Here is a 27628-nt window from a genome sequence, read left to right on the forward strand (position 1 = left end):
TCAGACAAATATGTGGACTTCTATTTTTAGTTAATTCAGTACATTAAAGCCCCAGATCATCATTTAAATACAATAGGAATGTCAACCTCTGTGGCTAATGATCCAGGCTTTTTTTCTTTTAAACATTTTTAGCACTATTCACATATGTCAATTTAAATGATGAATTTGCAGCATGAAACCCTGAGCTGTCACATATTGCCAGCCTGTGTAGCTCAGTTGATCCATTGAAAGCAAAATAAAACTACTGTCAGTTCAATTTATCCTAACATAAAGGAACCAGCTATTATGGCCACAGTGAATCTACTGGGGGTCAGTCAGTCTCTTCATGAGTTTCATAATGTAAAGGCCTTAAAAAAAAACATTAAGTCTCTTGAGTTTCCATAAATCCGATTGATCATTTCCTCTTCTACAGAAACACAGCTATGACTTTATTGTTTAATTCATTTGCGACAAGTTTTGCATCTAGAAAAAGCACAGGTCATTCATCCATTTTTGTCAGCCTCTAGACTAGAAATACTGCAGCGAAAACAATACCGTGGGGTTGTCACAGTGAACCTGGTAGTCTAAACAATGGATACCACGTACCAGCAATCTCCCAGGTTAAAATCCGGCTTTGTCCACTCTAATCTCACTTAATAGTTTATGTCTGATCCTCTATTATACTCAATCAAATACAGACCAAAATGCACACAAATATATATGAATGAAAAGAAGACAAAACTGTGCACAAAATGACACAAACAAACAGGCTTGAGACAAAATTTAATTTAACCTGTTAAGTCTATGGTTAATTCATTGAGTTTTGTTAAAAAAAAAAAAAAAAAAAAGACAAAGAGCAACATAGAAAAATGTTTAGTATAATTCCACACATTCTTTTTTTCTTCAGTAATTCAATTAAATGATTTTAGAATAATAAAATAAACAACATTTTACACATGATTTGTCAGGGTTACAGTCTTTCTGACAAGGAAGCACTTTTCAAACAGTGCCCACTTCCTGTATTGACTCCCATCAGTGTCAGGTCCTCCCAGTTTCTCTGTGTGCCTCCTGAGAACACCTACTGTTCCTCCAATCAGCCATGTGCAGTATGTTTAAGCTACAGGGTGTAACCAAAGTGATCCACCTGTAGATGGCTTTGTTTTTGCCACAATTATTAACCAGTTACTGTAAAGCAGTACTGTGTCATTAACAAAACAAAAAACAATCTGGAGAAAAAAAACTAATTTTTTCGTTAGTATGTTATTCACAAGCTGTCCCTATTCAAAAGCAGAAATTACATATAAACAGTGTTCCATAGCAAGAACATTTACTCTGATCTAATTAAATTGAAATCTAAAAAGGTTGAGAGCGCTTGTTGTGACAGTTCAGACAGTGTACTTGTCCTCTCCTTGCCTCTGTGCTTTGTGGTAGTGGGTGTAGCTGCTGTACAGCTCATTGAACACCTCCCTGACTCCCATCTGCAGTCCGGCCGTCAGAAACTTAATATCCTGCTCCGTACACAGGTCAAGTATCCGATAGATCCCCTCTGTTAGATGCAGCTTAACGTCTGGTCGCAAAGTAACCTGGAGAGGCAAATAAGAGGGCAGTTTTCTTAGTTTCACTATCAATCGCCGAACGTTACATACACCCATTGCTAGTCATCTCTGCTTTCGCGTTTTCCTCAAGCATTTTAACAAGATCACATTTTTCTCTTTCTTAGTTGATTACGGTCAACATGACACTGTCCGTCTACATACAGCCTGAGGGAAAGCGTGTGCCACATTAGTCTCACATCCAGCTTCATAACCATGAGTCTCAATCTGAGTGTCATCAAAGGACAGACACCATCTGCCCTGGCAAAAAGTTCATGTTTATGCAAATATCAAGAGCAGTCCTACAAAGGGACAAGACTGATGATCAATGAATGACCCCAGTTTGGAACAGGAACATCGTTATAAAGGAATGGCCCATAGACTACCTTGTGTTCACAGTGAACCCTGCAAAGCCAGCAGAAGGTTCAACAGTGTCTGGTTATTTTTCTCTGTTACTTTATACCCCGACAGGTGTTACACACCCATGACCTGATGACTTGTACAGTTGGCTGGACCACAGTCCCCAGACCTTTGACATACATCATTACAAAGATGAAGGCTGCTCTGTGCTGATGACTGTAACTGTTAAATGATTAGCTTAGAAAGCCTGACTCGACTGATTACAGGCTTCACATTATGAAGACAGCAGCCTATTATGGGTTATCCGCAAACAAAGCTAACCTATCAGGAGTCTGCCAATGTTACAGTTAGTGGTACACTGACTGTCCAAATACCGGGTGTTGTTATCAAATCTAGATTTTGTGACACCTGTAAACAGGAGACCAGCAGCAGCACGCTGCCAGCCAAAGTTATGTTTAGGGTTTGAGGTCCTCCCTGAGGCACCTTAAGGCTGATGAGTCACTGTCTTCTCTCACATCCAGTCTTCAATCCAAACACTTTTGCACTAGCTTGACAAGCTTTTTTTTTTTTACACTTAAGTTGCTTTGCTAAATTTCACATATGATACATTATGGGTATACTGTACATGAAATCCTTTTTGTATAACTCTACTGCCAGTTGTGCTTGTGGTTGTGAACTGTAATTACTTTGTAGCATTGCTACTTAGTGTTTGGTTATATCACACACCTATTTCTTGTTTGTCATGACTGTTGGGGCCATAGAATACAATACAAATAAAAATAAAAATAGAAACTTTTAATATAAAATATTGAGACAAATGGCCCAAGTTCACAAACACCAGCATAAAAAATCCTCCACTGTTCTAATAACACTTGGAGATCAGTTCAGGCTTAGAGCCATTAGAAACAGTTCTGACACAGGGATGGCTAAATTACCTGTGACTTACAAAGAGGTTTGTCTCTTTGAAAAGCCCTATTTAAAGTACAATACAAATCCAATTTTAAGATTATTAGATGACCCGCACAGATCTCAAAGGATCCCAAATACCACTTCATTCAATTCCCACTGCCAACGTTAGTCTGCCTGTCTGTCTGTCTGGATGGGTACTTCCATGTCTTCCCCTCAATGTGCAACTCTGCTGGAAACTGCTGACTCAGGTTGGCGTCATGTTAAATACAGTCTGGTAGCAGAGAGGAGCCGCGTTCACAGACCAGACGTGACTCACTGCTCTGTGGGAACATCCAGCCTAAAGCTTCATTCCAGCCCATGGAGTTACAGTAATCCTAGACCCGTTCACTCAGATTTGTGAACATTCACAATCTGGCCAATGGAAATACTTCCCATACCTGCTTCTGGGTGTTAGCATCTCTGTCACTATGCTCGGCTAAATCTCGCAAGCTCAATGCGCACTTCCAGACAAACTGGGCTGTATAAAAGGATCAGCTGAGATCCTCCATGCATGTGTGCGTGCGTGCATTTGTCTCTCAGCTGTGGAAAATCAGCAGGGTTGACAGAAGGGTTTGAATGAGGAACCTGACTTTGTACGATACTATGACTGAGTAAGTTTGTGTGTGTGTGTGTGTGTGTGTGTACCTTCTGCAGCTCTGTGACATACTGGGCCACCATGAACGCCGACAGTGTGGTGAAGTTCTCAGCTGTAGCAGCAATGTGAGAGTACATCCTCTCTATCAATCTGGAGCACTGGAGATACACATCACTGTCTGGACATTAAAAAACAAACAAGTGTTCAAAGAGAGCACACTCTCAACTGCTTGCTTTTCCATGTTGGATAATTCAAACAATTATTTGCACTGATACAATGAAGAGTGTTTTCCTCCACATTTATTTGAAAAGGAAATACTGTTTAATTAATAGTCTGTAAGTAAGTGTTACCTGTGTCACTGTCTCCTCTCTGCCGACCCTCCTGCATGATGGACGCCACCAGACGATAGAAGACATTTAAGAATGACGGAGCGGCGTTCAACATCACCTGGACACACAAGAAGTATACGGTCATAAAATATATTTATACAGTAAAACATTTGGAGTAGCATTGTGTAGAACAAAACTATATTGTATTTTAGGACACTCAAAAAGACTTGCTTGGGTTTTTATTTTTAAGGGTATCCAACTGACTTCATAGTATATGACTGCCTATTCAAATGAATTTGACTCTGCCGGACCAACTTCTCCATTTCCATCTTTTCAAATACAGTAGCTTTGGAGTGGTTAACACCCTCAGGACTCCACTTAAAATTTAAGTGGACATTGGATTGTCCAAAAAGAAAACACCAAATGTGTAGGTTAGATTATAGGGAAATATGTAGAAAATGGTGCACAAGACTTAACGTAAAAGGTATGCTGCCAAAAACATACGTTGCAACCGAACGAATATATGGGATATTGTCATTGAGTATGGCAAAATGTGGACTTGTGGGATAATTAACGGGGAAATTAGGATGCTAAATGTAGAAACATTTCAAATACATATCATTGATCACATCATTTACACAACTTGAGTCATAACAGAGCAGCCCTAAACTTATACGTCCAAAAAATGACTAAGGTAAAAGTTGGATACCCACAAAAGCTACGTTTGCATTTCTGTCCACACCTTTTTCTCTGTTCTCTATTCAAGGCCTACAGTGGACTGAGGGAGGGATGAAGAGAGAAAGAGAGAATATAAACAAGGGGAGATGATGTCACCAGCTCTAATTGGAGCTCAGTAATGGTTTCCATCGACTTAAACCAGTTCCATGCCAACCACCCCTGCATGCCAGCTCCCCTACCTCTCCTCCCTCCTTCCTCTGCCCTATCACACCTCCTTTCTTCAGCTCACTCCCGTTTTCTACTTTCTCCTGAAACGTCCCGCGTGCATCGCATTCAAATTACATCTCAGTCTTTTGTTCCCTGCCCACTGCTTCTTCCCTCATCTCTTTATCACTTCTTTTTATTCTCCTCTCTTGCTCTATAAAATGTACTCTTTTCCTTTCTTGCCTCCACTCTCGTCTTAGTTTTCCCTCCCCCCTCCCTCTCTCCTCTCCTTTACCACAGTCTTTTGTCCTAACAAAACATCTGATATCAGTTAGGTGGTTTTTGCCCTCTTCTATTTTAATGCAGCTGCCCCGTTTTAGTCGCACTGTTTCATTGTCTCTGAAAAAACAACTCAATATTTCAGAAAGCGAGTAACTAAAACATTTTCACATTAACACCATTTTAACACAAATGCAGCACATCAACCAAACAAAAGGCCATGTGTGGGCTGGAATGTGCATTCCCATTTAAGTTTGACATTTCTAGTACAATGTTTCTCTATAAGTAATGTTGCAATACAAGCACTTGCAGCAGTAAAAGCTGAGAATTTGGACGTTTTGAGGTTTTTTGTGCAGCTGCAGCATGACTCTGGTGAGCTCCAATATCCTTTCTTTAAAAGCGACATTCCTCTAGGGCATCCTGTGGGCTCAGCAGCAGAGATTAAGGCAGATACTGCATTTTCTTCAAATGAGGGATTCAAACTAGCAGCCTTGATCTAGAATGACTTTACTTAAACAACGATTAGGGTTTTTTAGTGCAATATTACAATAAATATAATTTCCTTTGAAGACCTGATCATTTTTGATAAATGCTATAAAATATGTCATATTCAATGTCTGAATCCTTGACAGCAGCCAGGGTTTGAGTCTGACCTGCGGCCCTTTGCTCATTCCAGCTCTCTCTCCCTTTAATTTCCTGTCATTGCCCAGCATATAATATATAAATATATTACCACTAATAATACTACATAGAACTACACATAACAACCTTGGAAATTATTGTTATAAAAATAAATTATTTCTTCCCATTTTCATTCTTCAAGTTTACTTCCTCAACCATTTCTCTCTCCATTAACCCTCACCCATCTGCCTCTTCATACCTGAGGATGACACTGAATGAAAGCAAACAGCGCCTCATGAACAGCCAGGAATGCTGATTGGTAAACGGGTGGGGTCAAGTGGTCGAGGGGCATCGACTGGAGTGCTCCAAGGACCAAGATGACATGATGAGGGTTTGTGATGAGCCCCTCCCCTTGGCGCAGCAGTGATGTCATTGACATCACCGTAGGAACGGTAAAGGAATGGGTCAGAGAGATATCCTGAGTGGACGATTTCACTAAGAACTGTAATACAGAGAGATACGCACACTGAAAGAGTTAGAAACAAAATTAAACAACTATTAGTACGTGTGTGCATATGTGTGTGTGTGTGTGTGTGTGTGTGTGTGTGTGTGTGTGTGTGTGTGTGTGTGTATGGTTAAGCATGTTGCTGCATTGCCTCTCTGCTCAGCCCCCGCAGGCCTGACGGAAAACAAATTTACAAACTTTGGCTGCTGAGTCACTCAAGACAGTCCCATGTACTTCCAGCACACTGTCACTAAAATGATTACTGATGTAACCAAAGAAGATACTGTAAAGCACTCTGTGTGGTAGTGTCCCACTTTTAACATTTCTGTGTAAGTCTTGAGAATTTGTGCTTGATGATTAGATCCTTTTGTCTACACATGAAAAAAGTATTTTAATCACAAGATTATAAAAATCTCTGACAGCAATTTTAGCAAGTGCACAATCAAGTTATTCCAATGTCATTTATCTGAATAAAACCCAAGAGACAGCTTTAGAAGATGGGTTTTACAAATACTATCGCAGTTTATCCTTATTCCAGTGATTTCAAACTTGATACGTTACTAAGTGGGAAGGTCTTTCTTTGTGTAAAAAAAAAAGGCATCTAAACAACTCAACATCACACATGTACTAACAAAGAACTGTTTAAATCATTTTAGGTTCTAGGGCAGCTCCTCCTGTCAGCTTGGCAGAAAATATCATTTCCTTCTCATCCTCAAATACTGTTCACCACTTCACTCCTGAAGTTTGGACATTTTCAACACCATTTTCAAACATTCAGCATGTACAGTGTAGAGCCTGACATAACTAGTTTGTGGACAATTACAAAATTACTAGATTGACCCGAACAACTCTTGTCCTCACAAAAGAAAAAAAAAGAAAGAAAAAAATCACAAACCTTTGTTGGAGGGCTTGCATGTGTGCATATCTGTCTATGAGTCACATATGTGTTTATATGCCCACTGAAGCAAATTCTTTTGCAGCGCGTGTGTGTGTGTGTGTTTCTCACCACCATAGCAGATATAATCTGCGGTGCAATGAGCCACAGAGCTTTAGCGCAGAGCTCAGGTAACTGACAACAGGACAGCAACTTAATGATGATAACTGCAGATAGCACCTCCTGGAGAACAGTAAAGGAGGAGGGAGAGTGAGAAAACAGTTCATTTGATATATAAAAGATATTTAATCACAGCATATATGATTCACTGTTGGGGGGGGGGAACTATGCAGAATATCCCTCCCATCAAGTAAGAGCTTTTCTTGTAAAGCTTGTGATAACATCTTTTGAAAAAAATGAAATTAGACTAAATTTAATACAACAAAGGTGTGCAAATTATCGGGATTCGTTCTCACCCTGTAGCTTCCTGCCCTCAGCTTGCCAGTGTCCAGTCCGTCTCTGATCAGCAGCAGCAGCAGGTTAAACCGGCTTGTAGTACTTTTCTCCACCAGGTGGCGCAGCAGCTCCTGCACAGCTGGCTCCAGTTCACAAACATCATTTGTAGACAGCCAAGAAGCTGAAATCAAAAAGGGAAAATGTGTCACATTCAGAATGATGATGTGTAACTAAAATATCAAACTCCATCCAGCCAAATAAAACAATTAGTGTGTTAGATACCATTTTGATTGACACCGTCAGAGATTTGCAGTGATGTTGCACTGGACTGCATCATATTGAGAAGTGTTTCTTATGTTTTGCCCACTTCATTCATAAACATTAGGGGGCAAAATATTTCAATATGGTATAAGCTGACCTAAAGCTGAGTGTCAGATACAATGCCAATAATAAGTGGTATGTGACAAGAGTTTTAATTACTTTGTTTTCTTAGATAACTGTCTTCTTTCTAATAGAACAAGAAACAGCTGGCATGGAATAAATTTAATAAAGTAAGTTGCACGCTCATGTTGATATGTGCAATATGCAGAGGTGATTAATGAAAGAAAAACACAGACTGTTTGCACAGGTGGATGATATGTTTGTTCTTCATAATGTACCTGTCAGAAGTCTGTGCACATTATGCAGTATCTGCATGTACAACTCATCCAACTCCTCTCCTGCCTTCTTCTCCTCTCCATGCTCTTCCTCCTTTTCTCCTCTCGTCTTCTCTACTGCTTTGTAGAAAGCAGACAGGAAGTGGAGAGAGGAAACCAGGAAGTCCAGCGGCCTGTGGGCACAACTTAATTCTTTAAGGATCTGCTGGCAGCAGCCCAGATAGAGGGTCATGTGACTCAGGGTGGGCTGGGTGTCATTCTGTTTGTTCTCATCCTCCACTGACAGTGAGGAAAGTTCACAGTGCAGCATGACAGTAACAACTTCTACTACAAAGGCTTGACCGAGGATGCTGGCTGGTTGGATGACTGACTGACTGAGAGCCTGGGGCTTTAAGACGTACTTAACAGCTGGTCCCAGTGCAGCAGTCGTTCTTGTGAGCATTTGAGACAAAGTTTGATCCATAGGTTTACTCCTCCCCAGGTTAGACGTCAATGCCTGGGAGAAAGAGGTCAGCGATGCCATCAGGATATGAACATTCAAAACAGGTGCTCCTGGATCTGGTTTACCTGACACAACTGCCAAACTGGGTGCCACAATTTGCATGCTTGCCATTTCCTTACTGGTAAGATAGGAGGCAAACTGTTCTAAGTTGAGTCGAACACTGCTGTTTCGTATTATAATCAACTGGACCAAAGACCTGATAAAGCCCTGCACTGCTTTGATTAAATCTAACCAATCAGAGCTGCTTGTGGCTCGAAATTTTCCATTGTTGCTATGCCAGATGAGAGAAGACACGGAAGCCTGCAGCAGAGTACCAGCGTGGATGAGCTTCAAAACACTTTGGAAGTTTCTACCCTCCAGGAGACAAGTCAGAATCCTGAGCAGCTTCACCAGGAAGCGAGCGTCATCTCCAGATTCAGGAGGGTCTGTGGCCTTCTGGTCTAACTGACTGGAGGTGGAGGTTAACATGAAGAAGAGGAGGAGAAAAATAGAGGAGAGATCTTCAGAGTTCATCCCATCTGGGTTTAGATCTGTTAAGATTTGGAGTAAGTTTACCAGCTCCTTGTTCTGTGTGTCAGTCAGCAATACAGACATCTCTCCAGTCTTTGAGGATGCCAATATATCTTCAGCTATAATTGTGGACAGAGGAGGCTGACCGGCATTTCTCTCCAAAGTGTAAGCTCCAATTCCTTTTACCTGAAACTTCAGGACTGTAGGAGAAACATTGGGTACATGAGCTGCCTTGAGAATACAGACAATCCTTTGTGTAAGGGAACAAACTGTGGCAGAGAACAGCGAAGGCAACTCAGCAAGAACGGCACTTTGGAGAAGTTGGGAAGATATAAGGGAGACAGTCAGCCAGCCAGCCGGCCGGTCCTTTCCTCCATCGGCGTGACTGCTGAGGAGTGAACTGACAAGTACATCTGCTATGCAGCCCACATCTTCTCTGCTCAAGTAGGGAGCAATCAAAGGCAAATTGGATGTGACAATATACCAGTGTGCTACAAGGTAGGAGCTGGCGTTCACACTCGCTATCTGCCCGTCCCACAGCTGCTCTCCATCCAGACTCACCTCCATCTCTGATTTAGATAAAATAAACTGGGCTGCCCTGTTCAGCAGTGCTGCAGTGCTGGGTTCAGAGAGTAAGGGGGCATCTAACAAAACCTTCTTCATCTGTTGCAAAGTGAGGAGTTTGAGCAGCAAACAGCTCATGGGGCTGCGGGATGATTCTAGACGTGCTGGCAAAATCTCACCAGATAGGAGACTTTCTTTACAAGTTAGGACCGAAGCACAGTCTTCAGTTTTCCTTGCAGCTGCTGTCTGGGCAGAGTCAAGAGATGTGTATTTGCTGCAGTGGATATTAAAGAGTGTGTCAACTTCCACCAAGGTGTACCTGAGAAGGAGAGCAGCCTCCTGGGTCTTTTGTTCCCAGAGTGCTCCTTTTTTAGACTCTGAGACCCTCTCTGACTCTTTGTGGTCCAAATTCTTTTTGCCTTTCCTTGTAGTCCTTGGAGCTGGACTTATATTTGCTTTTACAGCCTTCTTCTCTGTCAACAACAACAGCAGCAGTAACTCCTTTACGACCTGTTGCATCTCCTCCATCAAACCCTGACTCTGCCTGACTATTGGAAGAGGAGAAGCACTGTCTAGAGTCTTCAGACTGAACAAAACACCATGAAGCAGCTGGCTGAGGGAGAGTAGCTTCCTTGATGCATCTTCTCTCTCTTGGTCAACCTTCATTTCTTTGTTCTCTCCTATCTTCTCGGTCTCACTTTCCTCCTTCAACAGGTCAGGTAATATACATCTCCTGATGCTCTCCAACACCAATGAGCAGATCTCTAGGCACTGGGAAGGGGGAGTGTCCAGAAGACAAGTTCTGAGCATGGAGGAGATGCCCTCAGACAGCAGAGGAGGTCGGAGGTTGTCCAGTGCTGGTTGACAGATCACAGACAGGAGCTCAGAGAAGAGGCGTGGCAGCTGACGGAGCTTAGTGTAAGTTTGGAGGAGACTGCATGCCAAGAGCTATTGGGGAAAGAAACATTTTGTCTCAGTCAAAACTAATCTTTTACACATTTTAACATTTTAAATTCTGCATTTGCAAGTTTTTATTCGGTTGATTTATTTTGCAGGATTTAGGTCCAGACCTGTCTGGCCCGTTGCACTCGTGCTTCCATGCATTCAGAGTTAACCCAGGCTGAAGATGACAACTGGTCCAGGTCTGGTTCAATAATCAGATGGTTGAGACTCAGCAGCACCTTTAAACAGCGGTACCATGCTGGGATGCTGAAGGACAAGACAGGAAAAGTTTTTACAATTATTTTAAATGTAAAAAAAAAAAACTTAGACCATAAATGGAAAATACATTAAGAATTGTTTTATACCTTGGCTGGGCGTGGTTAATGAGCATTTGTCCCAGAGTTCTGTAAAATTTAAGTTGGACCTCTCCATGTCTGATCCTGTCTGCTGCTACATTGTAAATATCAGCTGACAGCGCCTGACTTAGCAGGGACTCCACAGCCAGCAGAGCCAGGCTCCAGCTCTCTGGGAAACAGAGGGATGCTGGTGGAGACTTCTGTCCAGGGGACACAGAGACTGGCTGGTCTGCTTTGGCAGATGAGAGTTCATCAACACATACATCCAAGGTCGGGACCAATCTGGTGAGGAAATAAAAACACAGCATCCTGTGCACTTCCTCACTTTCTCCTCTCCCTTTTCCGTAGCTTTCCAGAAAGAACTTAAACAGCAGAGACAATGTGTTGGACTTCACAGTGTAGTGCTGATGCACCTCACAGTAGCCCTGAGCACTCAGTTTGGAAAGTATGACACTGACTGGCTTAAAGGGGCCTTTTGCCCCTCCAAGACCACGTTTCCCAGAATCCTCTTTAGATGGAAGGAGCTCTTCCTTGTAGTAGGTCAGATGCTCAGAAGGGAAAAGAGCTAAGTGAAGTATGGAGTCTATCTTAATGCGGATGTCTCTGGACAGCTGCTGACGGAGGCGCAGATGTATGTGAGCGGACGCAAATTCCCCGGAAGTCAGCAGGTGTCTGAGTAGTACTAAAGGTTGGATCAGCTGGTTGGTTACCATAGTAAAGACTCTATTAGGATTGGCTTGTTGTCGCTGAACTGACAAATAAGATGACAGCACCTGAAGCAACACCTCAAACAAATTAGCTGCACGGAGCTTTTCCTTTGGCTTTGGAGGGGACTTATTTGCAGCTAACTCTGGCAGATCTGAAGATCTTTCAATGATCGGCTCAATTTGGGTACTGTCCAAATCGCTAGTAATCACCTCATCTTGACATGTGACAGACTCAGTCATTAGGGGTTCTGTGAGCAATGGCTGTTGTAGCTCACGGCAGGCCAGAGAGCAAAGCTTAGCCAGGAGATCGGCAATGAGTTCATACTTGGTAGTAAAGACAGATGAGAGTGCAGGAGAAGAGAGAAGGCCCTGACACACACTCAGTATGGTGGACACACACACCAGAGACTTTGAGCCAACACGTGCACACTCCTGGAGACGGTCAAGCAGCAGCTAAAAGGAAACAGAAAAAGAGGTGTCAGTAAATCTTCATATAGAAGCCTTTTTGTTTTGTAGAGGATGAAGAGACAAAAAAACGAGTCTAATATGTGTGTATGAATCAGAAAAAGAAAAAAAAAAATCAGTTTTGCTGCATTACAAACATTACTTTACATTTGTGGAGGCGTTTTTATAGAAATATTGCCAGCACACCTGTGCCATGTTGAGCCTCAGGCTTATGGTCTTGCCCTGCTTGAGAAGAGAGTGGAGCTTCCGGCTGTGAAGTAGATCGTCAAGGTAACACCACAGTCCTTCCAGAACATTCTGAGAAAACTCCACCTTCTGATTGTAGCGGCCTGTTAGGGCATGGGAGCACCAGTCCAACAGCACCTACAGTGGTGAAGGGCCAATAGACATGTACAAATAACTCATGGGTATTTATATGCTGCTTTTATATATTTATTTAAACAGACATCTTGAAATAGCAGGGGTTTTCATAAACTTGTTGAATGAACAACAAACAACAAGTGGAAAAGACAGCATTGCACAAATCCTTAAAGGTAAATTTGGTCTAAACACGTCCAGTAACGTACGCTAAGATTGATGCCAATCCAAATCCAAGTCTATGAAGTAGCCTACCTGTAAAATAACATCCTAAAAAAAATTACAACTGCAATACTAGGCTAAAATTAATAAAATGCTTTATTCAGGAAAAAAAGATGTAAGACACATATGATACAATGTTAAAATAAATAACCAACAAGACCCTTGCCTGCAATTTAAGTGCATACAATGGTATTGATCATTATAAATACATTATTGAGGTAAAATTAAACTAATTTACCTCAGAAGAAAAACTACAGTAGGCACTAGTTCTCATACTGAATACAAAACATAAACACTATATTTCCAGGCGGAAAATAAAACATCTTGCTATTTTTTTTTTATTATTTAACCTTTATTTAACCAGGTATGCCGTTGAGAACCGTTTCTCATTTGCAATGGCAACCTGGCCAAGAAAAGCATAGGCATGCAAGACAACATACAGTTTCACATTCAGTACAATACAAGAAAACAGGATAGAATAGGCTACATAAAGTGCACATTACGTAGGCATTACAAAGCCGGCGCAAAGTGATATGGTAATAACACAATATACATGACAGACAGTCTATAACTCTGATGAGATGAAATAGAGAGTCAAACTACAGTACGTGCAAATTGTGGTCTAGTTAGTGATGTAGATCATTTATAACACAATATATATGAATGGGCAGTCTATATAAATGCTGAGATGTAGTTATACAACTTCAGCCGTTACCTGTTCCTTGTTGGGCAGCAGGCACTGAGGGGAGATCCAGGCAAAACGTGCCAGCTTTAACTTGTCCTCCCATGAAGTCTGAGGACTCTTCAGTTTAAGATGGATCCCGGAGTAGATCGCAGCCATCGCTGCAGCCAGTGCTACGGCTGCACACACCTGAAGAGAGGGGGTTAAAGTATTTATTTCAACAGTTTAACAGTGACAAACTAAATGGTTAAGTCTAATGAAGAGGGTTAGGAAATCTGTTTATATGACATGGAAACTGGTGGTGCTTACATTAAAAGCCATGTAACAACCACCCAGGACAGTAGAAAATCCACATCCACCACACAAAACCAACCAACCAACCAACCACACACACACCACACACACACACACACACACACACACACACACACACACACACACACACAAGAGAGAGAGTAATGAAGCCTCATTAAATAGTGAGTTCCACAGAGAGACCAATGCAACCCAGTACCCTTGCACTACGCACATTTAAATAATTGTATTTCACTGCACTCATGCCTCTATCTTGTTTCTGTTTAGAGTATGTATATATTGTGTATATATTAGTGTGTATATTTCTGTTTTGGTTGATATGTATGTGTAAGCACAGTGTGAGCAATGCTCCAAAGACAAATTCCTCGTATGTGTCCTCATACCTGGCGAATAAAGCTGATTCTGATTCTGATTCTGATTCTGAAAAACCACCCACACCAGATTTGTATCTTCTTTAGGTATATTTTGTTCTCATTCTAGTGCAAGCCCTGAGCCCCACGCATACTACCAACCCCTTTTCAACACGAGATTGATCCAAGTTAAAAGCAATGGCAAAGAATTTTTCATTTTCATATCTGTTCGTCTGTCTGACAACGTCATCCTCCACGAACTAACATACTTTATAGCTAACGACAACTAGCTACATAACATGTGCTTGCTTAAGTATGTAGGCTATGCTAATACTGTAGCTGCTTCTAGTTTGCAGGCAAACAAACCCTCCCTACGCTTCAATGTTACATATATAAGGATAGTTACGTGAACATGTGTTTACTTAGTTTATTAGACTTACCGCTTTTTAACCTGCACGTGTCTGCTGCTGCTTCAGATGTAGACGAACTTTCAACTTTTACCTTGCCGGCCAGGCCAAAGCAGTCGAAAGACGATTTATTGAGTCTGCCAACGTTTGGCTCGTTCACATGCCGCAGACCCTGGTTGGAATGATTTTTTTTCCATGTTTTAAATCATAGACTATTAAAATGATAATTAAAAAAAATAGTAATAATTATTAACAAATAATTAAAATAATTATTTCAGCAGTTCATTTCAACTCTGTTCGTCAAAAGAAATAATTTAGTTTGCTAACAACGTTATCCCATGCCCCCCTGTTCTTAGGCATGAATGTCTGTATAAACTAGATAAAAACCAAAATAGACTTTTCTTCTTTGAGTACCAATGTTATGTTTTGTGTACTGTTTGCAATTTATTTACAAACACTTATGGCCAGGGATTTGACAATCTGTGTGTGTTTGGTTATGCCTGGGAAAGTTTCCTTTATACCGTCAGCCATTGGATTCATTTGTCGAGGAGGAGGAGGAATCGGATGTACATAAGAACCAAACCAGGGTCACCTTTCTTGTTTCTACACTTTTAAAAATATTCCCAGTCTGTTAAGGTGCAATTCTCAATGTGGATTTGGTGTTAGCCGACCTTCGGCAGCTTGTGTCTCCACTCCACCCGCCTGCCACCCAAATATTCAGCGACAGATGACAGTGACAGGCAGGGTGTAGTTAGCTGTTCAGTGATAAGAGATAAACTGTGTCACGGCGGCTGTCAGACGCAGATAAAACTGACAATAACGGTCTAAACTCGGTAATGTAGTTGCAGAAAGCTCTACAACTGCTCTGCTATGGATACGGTACTTTGACCTACCGGGCTATGGGACTAATGTTTCTCTTCTGGACGGACTTAACAAGAAACGCCTCGACACCATCGTTTTCTGAATCTGACTGACCACTAAGTAACAAACATATATCTTTTAACTTTAGCTATTATCAACAGTTCAACTCAGACGATGCTGCTTTTAATTCGCACGCCAAGGTGCCCACATGCAGTGTATTTGTCCAAACTCAAGCTACCACAGCCGAGGATGCTGTGGCTGGAGCACCGTCTGCCTCCCTCCGCTGCCTTCCGCAGGAAGAGACCGTCGACCGGGTCAAGTCATCAGTCCATCCGACACCTGCCTTCCCTTTCTGCTCACCCGGACACTTCATGTCTGCCCTGTCCTGCAGTCCACTTCGGGGTCTTTCCATACTCCATTCACACACACCGACAGGCGGAGCACGGACAGTCACACACACACCTGTTGCCTTTGCCAGCTCTTCAGCCTCTTCTGCGCCTACACCAGCCGGACCAGCAAAGACCCAGACGGACAGGGATCAGACACCGACCACGGTTCCCCTGGAGGATGTTAAAAGGATTTTGCAACTTGCTCACCCGGAGAGATGGAGACTGGCAGGTAAGCTGTGTGCATACTGAAAACCCCCTCATTTATTTGTCCTCTTGCCTCACCATATCTATGACAAAAAGTCTATCCACCCACAACACATCTCCAATAGTGACTCTGCTCGTTATGGTCTAGTGTTTAGATGTATCCCTGATGAGAAAATAACAAAAGGTGTCAAAATGTTAAATTAAGATGATTTGTTTTCCCTTGGTAGGAAGAAGAAAAGGCACGATTTTTGTCTGATGAATGCTGCATATACTGCAGTCAGTCCAAAATGCAGTGGTTAGATCTAATAGAATCTAATTTTCCTTGACTGTATGTGTTATCTTGCTCCTCGCCTAATTATAGGAGGGAATGTGCGCACACAACTACCTTCCTGCAGCATAATTTTCCATTACCACACAGGAGGAAGATTTTTATTTAATCCATACAGGAAAATATTTCTCAATATTTTTACTTGTTCAAGCTGGTCTCGTATATTACAGCATTTTATGTTAGGGAAGTTCAAAACCACAGCACTGGGACACTGTAGGGGACACTCAAGACTGCCTCCCATATGTGTCTTCAGTGGCTGTGAGTTGCATTGTAGCCTGCTCTGACTTCAGTTGGAGACAGGTTCTACCAGATTGGAAACTTTTACATTAAGTCAAATTGTATTCATCATTACCTGGTAAAGGCTGCTCTGCTACTCTCAGCTGTTTATGATGTTAATTTGGAAAGCTCTTTTTAAAACACTGTTCAAGTTTGAAAAACAATCTCAAGGATCCATCAGGTTTTGCTGGATAACCCCTTTAGAACATGAAAGTGAAGGCGTCCTTTGATGAATTGTAGCCTTTGGTTTTGCTTTCTACTGTTATTTGTTTAAATAAAACAATTTTTCTTGTTGTGTTTTTCCTTGTATCCACATCAGCTGCTTTAGGGTTCCTAACTGTCTCCAGTGCAGTAACCATGTCCGCTCCATTCCTCCTGGGTAAAGTGATCGACACCATTTACACCACTGGAACAGACACAGAGACGATGGCAGCCTCCCTGACATCATTATGTATCATGCTGACGGGAGTGTTCCTGTGTGGTGGGGCAGCCAATGCTGCCAGAGTCTACCTCATGCAGACTTCAGGTGAGATCAAGAAAAACCGGCACTAAACACAAACTCACCAATGTCTGCATTAATGAGTAGATTGTGAGGAATCTATGTTCTTCTCTCCCAGGTCTTCATTTTTGCTTCAGTGTGCATTATAAAGAATAGGAAACAATTCCAACTTCCAGTGAAACTTCCAGTGTCTTAGTACTAAATACTCTGAATGACTGATGAGGAATATTTACAGTATTTACAAGTTAGATGAGAAGACCACTCTCATTTCTGTGTGTTAAATATAAAGCTAGAGCCAGGAGATGGTTAGTTTAGCTTAGCATACTGGAATAAGGGGAAACAGCCAGCCTGGCTCAGTCCAAAGTTTAACAAATACACACACCCGCACCTCTAAACCTCACTGATTAATATTATCTATCTTGTTTGTTTATTCTGTACACAAGCTGGAAAATGTTGTGGCTGTAATTATTTCTTATGGCAAACAGTACTCCTTTAAAAAAAAAAAAAAAAAAAAAATGTATTGAATGGCTGGGACGATAAATGACTTACCAAAGATGGAATTGATTCATTTTGTGATGATAACTAATAACTAATCAATTAATCAAGTGACTCTTATTGCAACAGTCTCCCATCTCTATTCTCCCCACTTATTTCTTTTCTCGCTTCAGGCCAACAGATTGTTCGTAATCTCCGTGCCGCCGTCTTCTCCTCCATCCTCAGACAGGAAGTGGCATTTTTTGACAAGAATAGGACCGGTGAGCTTATCAACCGCCTCTCTGCTGACACCACCGTGGTGGGCCGCTCGATCACTGATAACCTGTCAGACGGGCTGAGAGCCGTCGCCCAGGCAGCTGCTGGTGTCAGTATGATGGTGAGTATGTCCCTCAAAGTTGGTCAGCATAGGTTTGCATGAGGAACCAGCAGGTATCCTTTATTATATATTTATGTTGTGAAATAAATGTGTTAGGTATTTTTATTACAGATTCTTTTTAAATACTTTTAGATTTAATACTATTATTGCAAACTAAGTGCACTGTAAGTCTGACTTTTAAAAACACTAAAGTAATTTAACAACAGAGTAAGGTGTGTGCGTGAACAGTGTTGTTCAGTACAAGGAAGCAGTTAGGATTTTCTTATCTTTCTATTCTGAGACTATAGGACTGTTGGGAAACAGGTTTCCAAATATACTTCTTGTAAGGTCAATACAAAGAAAACGTGTGTGTGTGTGTGTGTGTGTGTGTGTGTGTGTTGTGTGTGTGTGTGTGTGTGTGTGTGTGTGTGTGTGTGTGTGTGTGTGTGGTGTGTGTGTGTGGGTGTTGGTGTGTGTGTGTGTGTGTGTGTGTGTGTGGTGTGTGTGTGTGTGTGTGTGTGTGTGTGTGTGTGTGTGTGTGTGTGTGTGTGTGTGTGTGGGGTGTGTGTGTGTGTGTGTGTGTGTGTGTGTGTGTGTGTGTGTGTGTCTCATCTGACCACATTCTGTCGCCAGTCTCAGACTTTTTTTAGGGTGTCTACCTATCTGTGTAGAGAACGATCATTAAACACAACACATGCTTATGACAAACAATTTGTCCATACAAGAAAATCAAATGTTTTCCCTGGTTTGATTAACATTCAAGGTAATGAATGGACAGGACTCCTGTAATTACGGATTACAGCTAATTAGTGTGAATGTTTTTCTGTCTCTCTCCTCTGCATCCACCCTCTCCCTCTCCTTTCTTTTCTACTCTTTTATTTCCATTAATTGCTTTTTTTTCTCCTTTTTTTTCTCTCTCGCTCTCCCCTTGTAGTTCTATGTCTCCCCCAGTCTTGCATGCTTTGTGCTGCTGGTTGTTCCTCCTGTGGCCGGTCTTGCTGTAGTCTATGGCAGATACCTGCGCTCCATCTCCAAATGCACACAGGATGCACTTGCACAAGCCACACAGGTACAGTGAACAGAAAAACACGGATCAAAATTAAATAGTTTGAATTTTGTCCATTAGTTGTTTTTTTTGTGTGCTTTTACTTGTTTCATAGTCACATTTTTGGTGTTAGAAGTTTGTTATAAATAAAGTTGCACTAAAATGCTTTGTGTGTGTGTGTAGTTGGCAGAGGAGCGTATCAGCAACATACGGACGGTCAGAGCTTTTGGTAAAGAGCTGTCAGAGGTACAACACATACACACAGAAGACAGACCTGGTCCTCAGCTTGGCCAGGAAGGAGGCTGTTTTACGAGCTGGCTTCTTTGGAGTGGTAAGTTTGTGTGTGGTGTGTGTGTGTGTGTGTGTTGGGGTGGTGTGGTGTGTGTGTGTGTGTGTGTGTGTGTGTGTGTGTGTGCTGTGTGGGGGTGGAGAATCCGTTGTGTGATGTGTTGGTGGGTGCTTTCTGTTGTTTGGCCCGTGTTGTGTGTGGTACAAGCCAGAGATGTGACTGTCTGTAGTGGATGTGTACGTGTGTGTGTGTGTAGTGTGGATAGTTTTGTCCAATTGTGCAGGTAGAGAATACTAAACCCATCTGTGTGCTTAAAGTCAAACAGTTGAACACCACTCTACCTTTTTCCTGATTGCTCCAAAACAGGATTTTTCTCTTATCATCTTTAAATACTTACAGTAGCAAGAATTTGTGTGTTGGTAGGGGTAAACACACCAACCCCACAAACACCAAACCAAACATGTTGTTGTAAAACACAGGGAAAGGGGTTTGCAGTTCGGTGGGCTAGGGATCTCATCGCTGCTTTTTGCAGATGATGTGGCCCTGATGGTGCCATCGGTCCGTGACCGTCAGCACTCACTGGATCGGTTCGCAGCCGAGTGTGAAGCCGCTGGGATGAGGTTCAGCACCTCTAAATCTGAGGCCATGGTTCTCAGCAGGAAACCGAGGGAGTGTCTACCTCGGGTAGGGAATGAGTCCTTAGTGAAAGAGTTCAAGTTTCTCAGGATCTTGTTTGCGAGTAAGGGGACAATGGTGCGGGAGATTGGCTGGAGAATCAGATCAGCGGGGGCGGTGTTGCATTCACTTTACCCCACCAAAGAGATTGACCTGTCAATTTTCAGGAAATCTATTTACCTGTTTATCAGACTATGAGAAAGTGAATGTAAGCTAGAGAGTCAATGAAGAGAGGGAGCGATGTTAGCAGCCCATAAACGCCCTGAACACAGCAAAATAAGAAGAAAAGGGAAAATACAGGTCCCAAAGCTTTGTGAATAGGGTAATTATCCCTGCATATCCTACCCCCAGACTGTTTCTCTGATTCAAATGTATTAGGTAAATAGTAATTTTCACGCTTAGTGAACTGTAGTTCAGATATCAAGAGAGAGCCCAGTTAGCTTATACAACAGGTTCCCAAATGGGCTGTAATCAGTATAATCATTGCTGTTTAATGGAATAGCAGTGATGCCAGATGTTGAAGTAATCAAATAACCAGGCGTGTGTGTTTGTGGTCATGTGTCTTTCAGACTGGTCTCAGTGGTAACATCATGATCCTGTCAGTGCTGTACAAAGGTGGGCTTCTGATGGCCAGCCAGCACATGACTGTGGGAGAGCTCTCATCATTCCTCATGTACACCTTCTGGGTGGGCATCAGTATTGCAGGTAAGGTCTACTTTTCTATTATGAGAATCTCCTTATCTGTATTGTTTACATCCTATGTACTGTGTGTGTGTGATGGCTTTTGGCTCAGTGTTTTACTGTTTGATGTGTAGGTCTGAGTTCATTTTACTCTGAGCTGATGAAGGGTTTTGGAGCAGGAGCCAGACTTTGGGAGCTGCTGGACAGAAAGCCTGAGTTTCCTCTAAATGGTAAGCAGACACTCACACACGCTTGCACTACATCAATGAATACCCACTTTGTCCTGTAAAGTTAGCTGTAAATCTAGCTGTAAATCTTGCTCACAATACTTGTTATCTATATTTTATATTCATAGGACAAACCCATCTGTAAAACTCTTTTTATAATAGTATTCTTTTCTATATTTATACATTACATATCCATGTCCTGCACTTACGGAACCATTGTATATCCTGCACTTACTGCTATTGCACTTCTGGTTAGACCCAAACTGCATTTCGTTGCCTTGTACCTGTACCTGTGTAATGACAATAAAGTTTAATCTAATCTAATCTAATCTAAACCCATTATTAAATTCTTGGAATTATTGATATGTCTAGAAAACAAAAGGTTTTTATTGGATTGTTTCAGAATTGTAAATAAATATTGTTTCTTAGATCTTTACTGCTACACAAAAGTGCATGACGGGGAATTTCACATTTGTAGTCACAATCTTCTCTTTGTGTAACTAGATGTTACTTCTACCACATGGTAATTCGCTGTCAGACGTAACATCTGTAACTATATATAACTGATTTGAAAGAGTCACTGCTTGCTTGAAAATTTTGCAGATTTGTTATTGCAAAACAGAGGTCAGCAGATATAAAACAGCCCATTCAGTTAATAAACACAATGTATAATTTACATATTAAGTAGTAATAAAATAAGCTAGTTCTGTATTTGCTCTAAATTTCCTTGTTCATTTATTTTATATCTTCTCGTTCACGGTAATAAACCAATCCAGTAAGTTAAACATAAGTAATGGTTCTATCTTTGTGTCCGTTTTCCTCTGCTCCTCCACAGAAGGCCTCATGCTTCCTTCAGACCAGCTGAAGGGTCGGTTGGAGTTTTCTGATATCTCCTTTGCCTACCCGACACGTAAGGAGGCTCCTATTTTCCGGAACCTCAATCTGCTGGTCCCAGCTGGTACCATCATGGCTGTGGTGGGACCCAGTGGCTCTGGAAAATCAACCCTTGTCTCTCTGCTTCTCAGGCTGTACGACACTGATGCTGGTGAGAGCGAGTCTAATGAGGAATCAGACTAGAAATCTCAGAAACTCTGATGGCAAACTTAAAGTGCTCATGTTATGTTTTTTGGCTTTTTCCCCTTTCCTTTATTGTCTTATATATTTTGTGCACATTATAGGTTCACAAAGTAAAAAAGACAAAAGTCCACCCCAAAAGGACTTACCATCTCCAACAGAAAACACTGTTCACAAACTGCTCCAAACAGCCCTAATGAAGTCCAGCCTTTACTTCCGTGACAAACGTGCATCACTTTGTAACACACATTATAATGATGCTCGCCTAGCTGCTAGCATGGCACGCCCTCATACTCTGCTTCTGACTGGGAAGTATTCCTTATATACCTACTGCTCATGTGCGACTCCCAACAAAGACGGAACAGAAGTGGGATGCCTCACTCTGTAGCTAAAACAGAGAGCTCAACACACAGGGTGGAAAGAGGAGCTGCAGCAATGTGCAGTACAACAAAAAGTGTTTTTTGAAAATTAAACCACATAAACCTATTTTGATACAACCTCTAAATACAATTATGGACCTAGAAATTAGCATAATATGAGCACTTTAAGAGTACAAGCCACTGTAAGATGGCTGTTTAACCTCTGAGAATAACCCATTTTTCCAGGTATCATCACCATAGATGGTCATGACATCAGAGATCTGAATCCCTATTGGCTCAGGAGTCACATTGGAACTGTCAGCCAGGTAATAAAAGAATCTTTAACCTGTCCTTATACAACAGATCTCACAGCACACACATAATCTGAGCAGACAAACATGCATTCTGTGCCTTTCCGTTAACTGTAAGTGGCCCCAAAATATTGAGAGCCCTTGAGTGAAGCTTGTCTTCTCGCCTCTCTCCCAGGAGCCCGTGCTGTTTTCTTGCTCTATAAGAGATAATATAGCATACGGTGCAAAGGACCCAGAAGCTGTGACCACAGAGGACATCTACAGGGCAGCCAGAGTGGCCAACGCCTTTAACTTCATCCAGACCTTTCCTAAGGGCTTTAACACCATAGTGGGGGAGAAGGGAGTGCTGTTGTCAGGTGAGGAACAGAGGCAGAGGCACCACAGAGTTATCATCAACATCTACTTCACTGTTGATGCAAGAAAGCAGTCGGAAGGGTTGATAATACTAAGGATGATATTTGTTTTATATGAGCCGTTGACACATTTACATGTGGTATTTACTTTCACAAGGTTAGGAAAATATGTTCAGTGTTGGGAAGGCTGCTCATTTTTTCTTTCAAAGAATTATTTAAAATTAATAATTCTTTCATATAAAATGTTATGCTTAATTTGCTGTGTTTTATACATAAAAAAAGTAAGCAAATTCAAGACATTTATTTTAGTTCTTTTTGTATTCATATTTTGTCACATAGCAGAGTTATGGTCAGTTATTATTTTTCTATTCAGAACATGGAAAGCTTTTAAAAAACACTCTTTTAACTATTATGGCTCCGTGCATACAGCTGACACAGAGGGCCTGTTTAGACGTAGCCTTTATGTGTGTTCATGGTTAACTTGTGTTTGTTTCTCAGGTGGTCAGAAGCAGAGGATAGCAATAGCCAGAGCTATGCTCAAAGTGAGTACAACAACTTGGTCATTTTATTGTTTATCAGTGATGGCGAACTGATGCTTTCTGAACCAGTGAAGCTTTCAATCCAATTGTATTGAGAAAAAAAAAAAGAAGAAAAAAAAAAGTTCAGTACTCAAAGCTTCAGAACTCTAATGTGGACATCTGGTGGTGAAAAGAAGGATAGCATTGTGTCACAAACTGTTTCACAGATATTAGCCATGAAAATGTCTTGAATACATTTTGATTATGAATTCATGGATAAATAAATAATAACGTTAAATAACTAAGCCTATTTGGGACCTTAAATAAAAAATTAAGTTGTGTTTGTAAACAAATACATCAATTTGGGAGGGAAACGAATGAAGAACACATTGCACATTGCACACATATTCCTGTGATTATATTGGGTACGTAGCCTAGAGCAGCATTGTCTCCTCAGCCAAATAGGTGAGATAGGCAGTGCAGAAGGCGTAGGCTATTTGAGCAATCTAATCTAAGTCTTCTGCCAGCGTGGTGTTTATAGAAATAGTTTGAGTCAATTGATTGGGGAAGTGCTATGACAGTGACAACAATATACTTTGGGACAGTGAAAGTGCTTGTGACAGTTAACAAACAGTGATGGTACTTATGGACAATAACAATGCTTGTGGACAGGTCAGGGGGGTATTATTGTGCTTGGTGACAAGTGTTTGTGGGAATAGAAATTAAATGTTATTTTTGTTCAGAAATAGAGATTTGTCCACTGTTCCAGGGCTGAGCCTAAGTCTTTTCTTGCTGACCACTTCATCATCTTTAGAAAAAAACCACTGACATAGCACAGAGGATGCAGGTGTGCACAGAATATTATGAGGCCAGCACATACAAATGACTTGCTTTAAACTCTCTTTTATAAACTCTCTACTTTAATTTTTTAATTTTAATCTGTTTATTGATCCCCAATGGGGAAATTACAACCTTTTAGGCTACAAACTTTCAACTGGCTATACACTTTCTATGAACTTTCTATGAACTATAATAATTGCTATAATAATATCTCTATTCACTAACTCTCCTGACTCTGTTGACTCTCCTATTGCAACAACCCAGAAAGGCACGCCCCGTGTTGTGCAACTTTAAAGCTTTGAATTCAACTTCTAAGCAGTCACGTGGGTGTGTGTGTAAAATGAAGCTTTGGATGTCACTGGTCATATGGTTATCACAAAAAGAATCAAGCTCCGATACAAAACTCCATTCCAAATTGGTTCACGTCGTCAATACATGCCTCGAAGCGGGGGGTTCACGCGTAACATCGCTACTGTTTAGTTACATCTGGAGAAAGCACAACTGCACATGCCATTTGTCATCCATTAACCAGGACTGCCTTTTCCAGTCATTGCTCTAAATATCATATTCACTGAACCACAAAATAACTTTAAAATGTCAAGTAGACCCAGGATTTTCTCAGCTTTCCTTTTTTTCTGTAAAACCCACACAATCAACACTATTTGTGTTCTCACTCCACAGAATCCTAAGATCCTGCTGTTAGACGAAGCTACCAGGTGAGAAAGACTGATGCTAAAGAGTTGTTGTTGAAATACGTTCACAAAACTTCTTTACCTACAATGCTTTTACTATCTTTATTCTTTCTGGTTTTATTTACTATTCTGCAAAGCACTGTGGATATTTCGTAAAATTATGATGACAATAGAGCCTTCAGAAACAGTTTTTTATTGTGTTGGTTAGAGACGCATCTTAGGTTGTATTGTTGAAGGAAACCCTAAACAACCATGTTTCCTTAGTGCATTGGATGCTGAGAATGAGTTCTTGGTCCAGGAGGCCTTGGAGCGTCTGATGGAAGGTAGGTCTTTTCCGTCTCTCCCAGTCAACATTTTCAGAATAAAGCTTCAGTTCTGCTTCTACTGGCACACTTTGTTTCTCTTGACTTATTATTCCCTGTCTCACTCACCCATTCCACAGGGAGGACAGTTGTGATCATCGCTCACCGTCTGTCCACCATCCAGAATGCGAATGCAGTTGCTGTACTGGACCAGCGGCGTATAGCCGAGTGTGGCCAGCACACAGAACTGCTAGGCAACAGGCAAGGACTGTTCAGAAAACTGATGGAGAAACAGGCGTTTCTGCAAGATGAACAGAAACGGGCACTTCGTTGAGAGGACAGGGAGTACACAGGAGTGGATGAGGAAGAGAGAGAAAACAGGAGGTGAGACCAATTCCTGGGAAAAAGTGGCTTTGCTCTAGAAAGGGGTCGGTGGAAAGGGGGGGGATATTGCCTGGAATTTATAGACATTGATAAAAGCTGAAAGAAAGCAGAACTTCATCTGTACGGACTACAGATACACACTAGAGAGAGAGAGAGGAGAATGGAAAATCACTGAGAAACATCAAAGGGGTTTCTTAAATGCTGCAGGTGTTTTTTCACTGTTTAAAGGACTATTTGGCACCACATGAAGAGCCCTTTGGAAAGGAAACAGACAGGGTAATCCACAGCGAAGACCTAAGAACTGAAACATGGATCAGAGAGCTCCTCAAGGTGCTTTATTTTGAAAATATGTAATTCTACACTAAAACACATAATATACATAATATCATAAATCATTGTCACTACCACTAGTTTTACTAGTTTTCAAGGAAAGCCAAGAATCTGGTGAAAATGACTTTCTTTCACTTCTATGGGACACTGTAGTCTGTTATCACTTGATGAGGATTTTTATAACCTAACCAAACCAAAAACAGTCCAGTATCATGTACAGAACTTCTAAATGTGTATTTATGTCGACATTATGGATTTTTAATACTTGAAGCTTACATGCCTTTTACAGTCATTTTGGGTTTAAACACGCCAAATGAAGCAGCTATTTGTGTTGTTGTAAAAGAGGGCTGAACACTATAAGGACATGATGTTAATGTATGCCCAACTGCCATGAAACATGTTAGTCATTGTCCACCGCTGAGGTGCTACACATCTAAAAACATTATTTCTCTTATCAAGGATTTGGTCTCAGTTGATCACAATTACATTGGGATGGGTTTGCCAATGTGTTTAGATTCAGTTTTTCTTTCTCTGGGTGTGACAGCTCAACTTTACCATCTTGTAAACGTCAAAAAAAAAGGTTTTGACTTGGGAAAGTTGATTGAGGCCTGCTAAACAGCATTTCTTCTGGTAAATGTTCTGCTGCTCTCGGGGAGGAAGGTTACATGAGACATGTCATCAAAGTCAGAGCTTGTCTGTGTCATGATCCCCCCCCCCCTTTTAACAATTATCCCTTTGTATAAAATCACTAATCCTTTAATTTTTTATCTGGTTTTGTAATCCTGGTTAATGCTGACTTTCTTGGTCTATTCTTTAAACGATGGGGAAAAAACTGAAACCAAAAGCAAACCTGAAACCATTACAACTTAAACATGTGAGTGTACAGCATTTCTGACATACTGCATGCATACTGTTGACCACTGTGTCTGTCAGCGTGTAACTCTTCCATGCTCTGTTCAGTGGTCGGTGTTTACAGAGTGTGCACTTGGCCTGCATTAAATACTATGTAAACAGCCCCACAACCACATACATGTTAGCCAGCTAAATGTACAGTAGCTGGCTTAGAGGGCCTGGCTAAGAAGTAAGGATTCTTCTCAGTAAATATTTGCCTGGTAAATGCCCACTTCACTGCTAAAGGGGAATATGGAGTAGAGTTTTAACACCAGACATGCAAATGCCTTTAGTTTGAATTTCCCACCGCTCTAAAGGAACTGTAGATTGGATTGTTTCTGAAATTGCTTGTGAGAAAACTCTAGTTGTCTGGCGAGAAGCTTTTAGCAACATTGCTTTGCAGCACAGGAGATATACAAATATTCCCAAATGATCACATATTATTTTAGTCAGTCTCTGGACTATAACAAAACTATATTTAAAACTATATTTCCCATAATTGTATTGTCTATTTCTTTCTTTCTTCTATTGTGTATTAATTAATTATTGATTGCCTTGGACAATGTCTCTGAACATCACATATCCAGACATGTGTGTTGTGGTTCCTGGGGAAGTAAGTTGGTAATATTACCAAACACTGCCCATTCAAATTAAACTGAAATAATTCATGTTTTGTTAGAAATCTCCTCACCACTCGCTGTAAAGTAAACACTGATGGTGCTCGTAAGTTTGCCAAATAATGATACATCCATGTGTTTTAACAGATCACAGAAGACTGCAGTTTTTTTGTTTTGTTTT

General features: G+C 41.2%; 2 protein-coding genes across 2 annotated transcripts; one reads left to right on the plus strand and one right to left on the minus strand.

The window, feature by feature from the left end:
- Nucleotides 1-407: 407 nt before the first annotated feature.
- urb2 (URB2 ribosome biogenesis homolog) lies at nucleotides 408-14573 on the minus strand. The gene is made up of 12 exons (XM_032515607.1): nucleotides 14486-14573; nucleotides 13417-13572; nucleotides 12309-12485; nucleotides 10960-12110; nucleotides 10723-10861; nucleotides 8080-10600; nucleotides 7441-7601; nucleotides 7097-7207; nucleotides 5845-6087; nucleotides 3825-3921; nucleotides 3525-3652; nucleotides 408-1562 (listed from the first exon to the last, which is right to left on the minus strand). Exons 2-12 carry the CDS (start codon nucleotides 13540-13542, stop codon nucleotides 1365-1367), a joined length of 5052 nt encoding a protein of 1683 aa, XP_032371498.1. The 5' UTR covers nucleotides 13543-13572; nucleotides 14486-14573; the 3' UTR covers nucleotides 408-1364.
- A 396-nt stretch (nucleotides 14574-14969) lies between these two features.
- abcb10 (ATP-binding cassette, sub-family B (MDR/TAP), member 10) lies at nucleotides 14970-27326 on the plus strand. Its single transcript, XM_032517271.1, is given in 16 exon segments — nucleotides 14970-15626; nucleotides 15629-15931; nucleotides 16830-17036; nucleotides 17678-17880; nucleotides 18794-18928; nucleotides 19088-19153; nucleotides 19155-19235; nucleotides 20438-20573; nucleotides 20684-20779; nucleotides 21612-21821; nucleotides 22456-22535; nucleotides 22696-22876; nucleotides 23372-23415; nucleotides 24913-24947; nucleotides 25188-25246; nucleotides 25366-27326. Coding segments are annotated over 16 exon segments (2169 nt in total). The 5' UTR covers nucleotides 14970-15487; the 3' UTR covers nucleotides 25560-27326.
- Nucleotides 27327-27628: the final 302 nt, after the last annotated feature.

Source organism: Etheostoma spectabile, chromosome 1 (assembly GCF_008692095.1).
Source record: "Etheostoma spectabile isolate EspeVRDwgs_2016 chromosome 1, UIUC_Espe_1.0, whole genome shotgun sequence".
NCBI classification, from domain to species: Eukaryota; Metazoa; Chordata; class Actinopteri; order Perciformes; family Percidae; genus Etheostoma; species Etheostoma spectabile.

What these genes read in the sequence shown, in the direction of transcription:
- urb2 (XM_032515607.1), bottom strand. Translation starts at nt 13,542, where the DNA reads ATGGCTGCGATCTACTCCGGGATCCATCTTAAACTGAAGAGTCCTCAG. An exon ending in TGCTGCCCAACAAGGAACAG is followed by an intron (nt 12,486 to 13,416) that starts GTAACGGCTGAA and finishes TCACCACTGTAG; the next exon opens with GTGCTGTTGGACTGGTGCTC. An exon ending in TGAGGGCAGGAAGCTACAGG is followed by an intron (nt 7,208 to 7,440) that starts GTGAGAACGAAT and finishes ACTGTTCTCCAG; the next exon opens with GAGGTGCTATCTGCAGTTAT.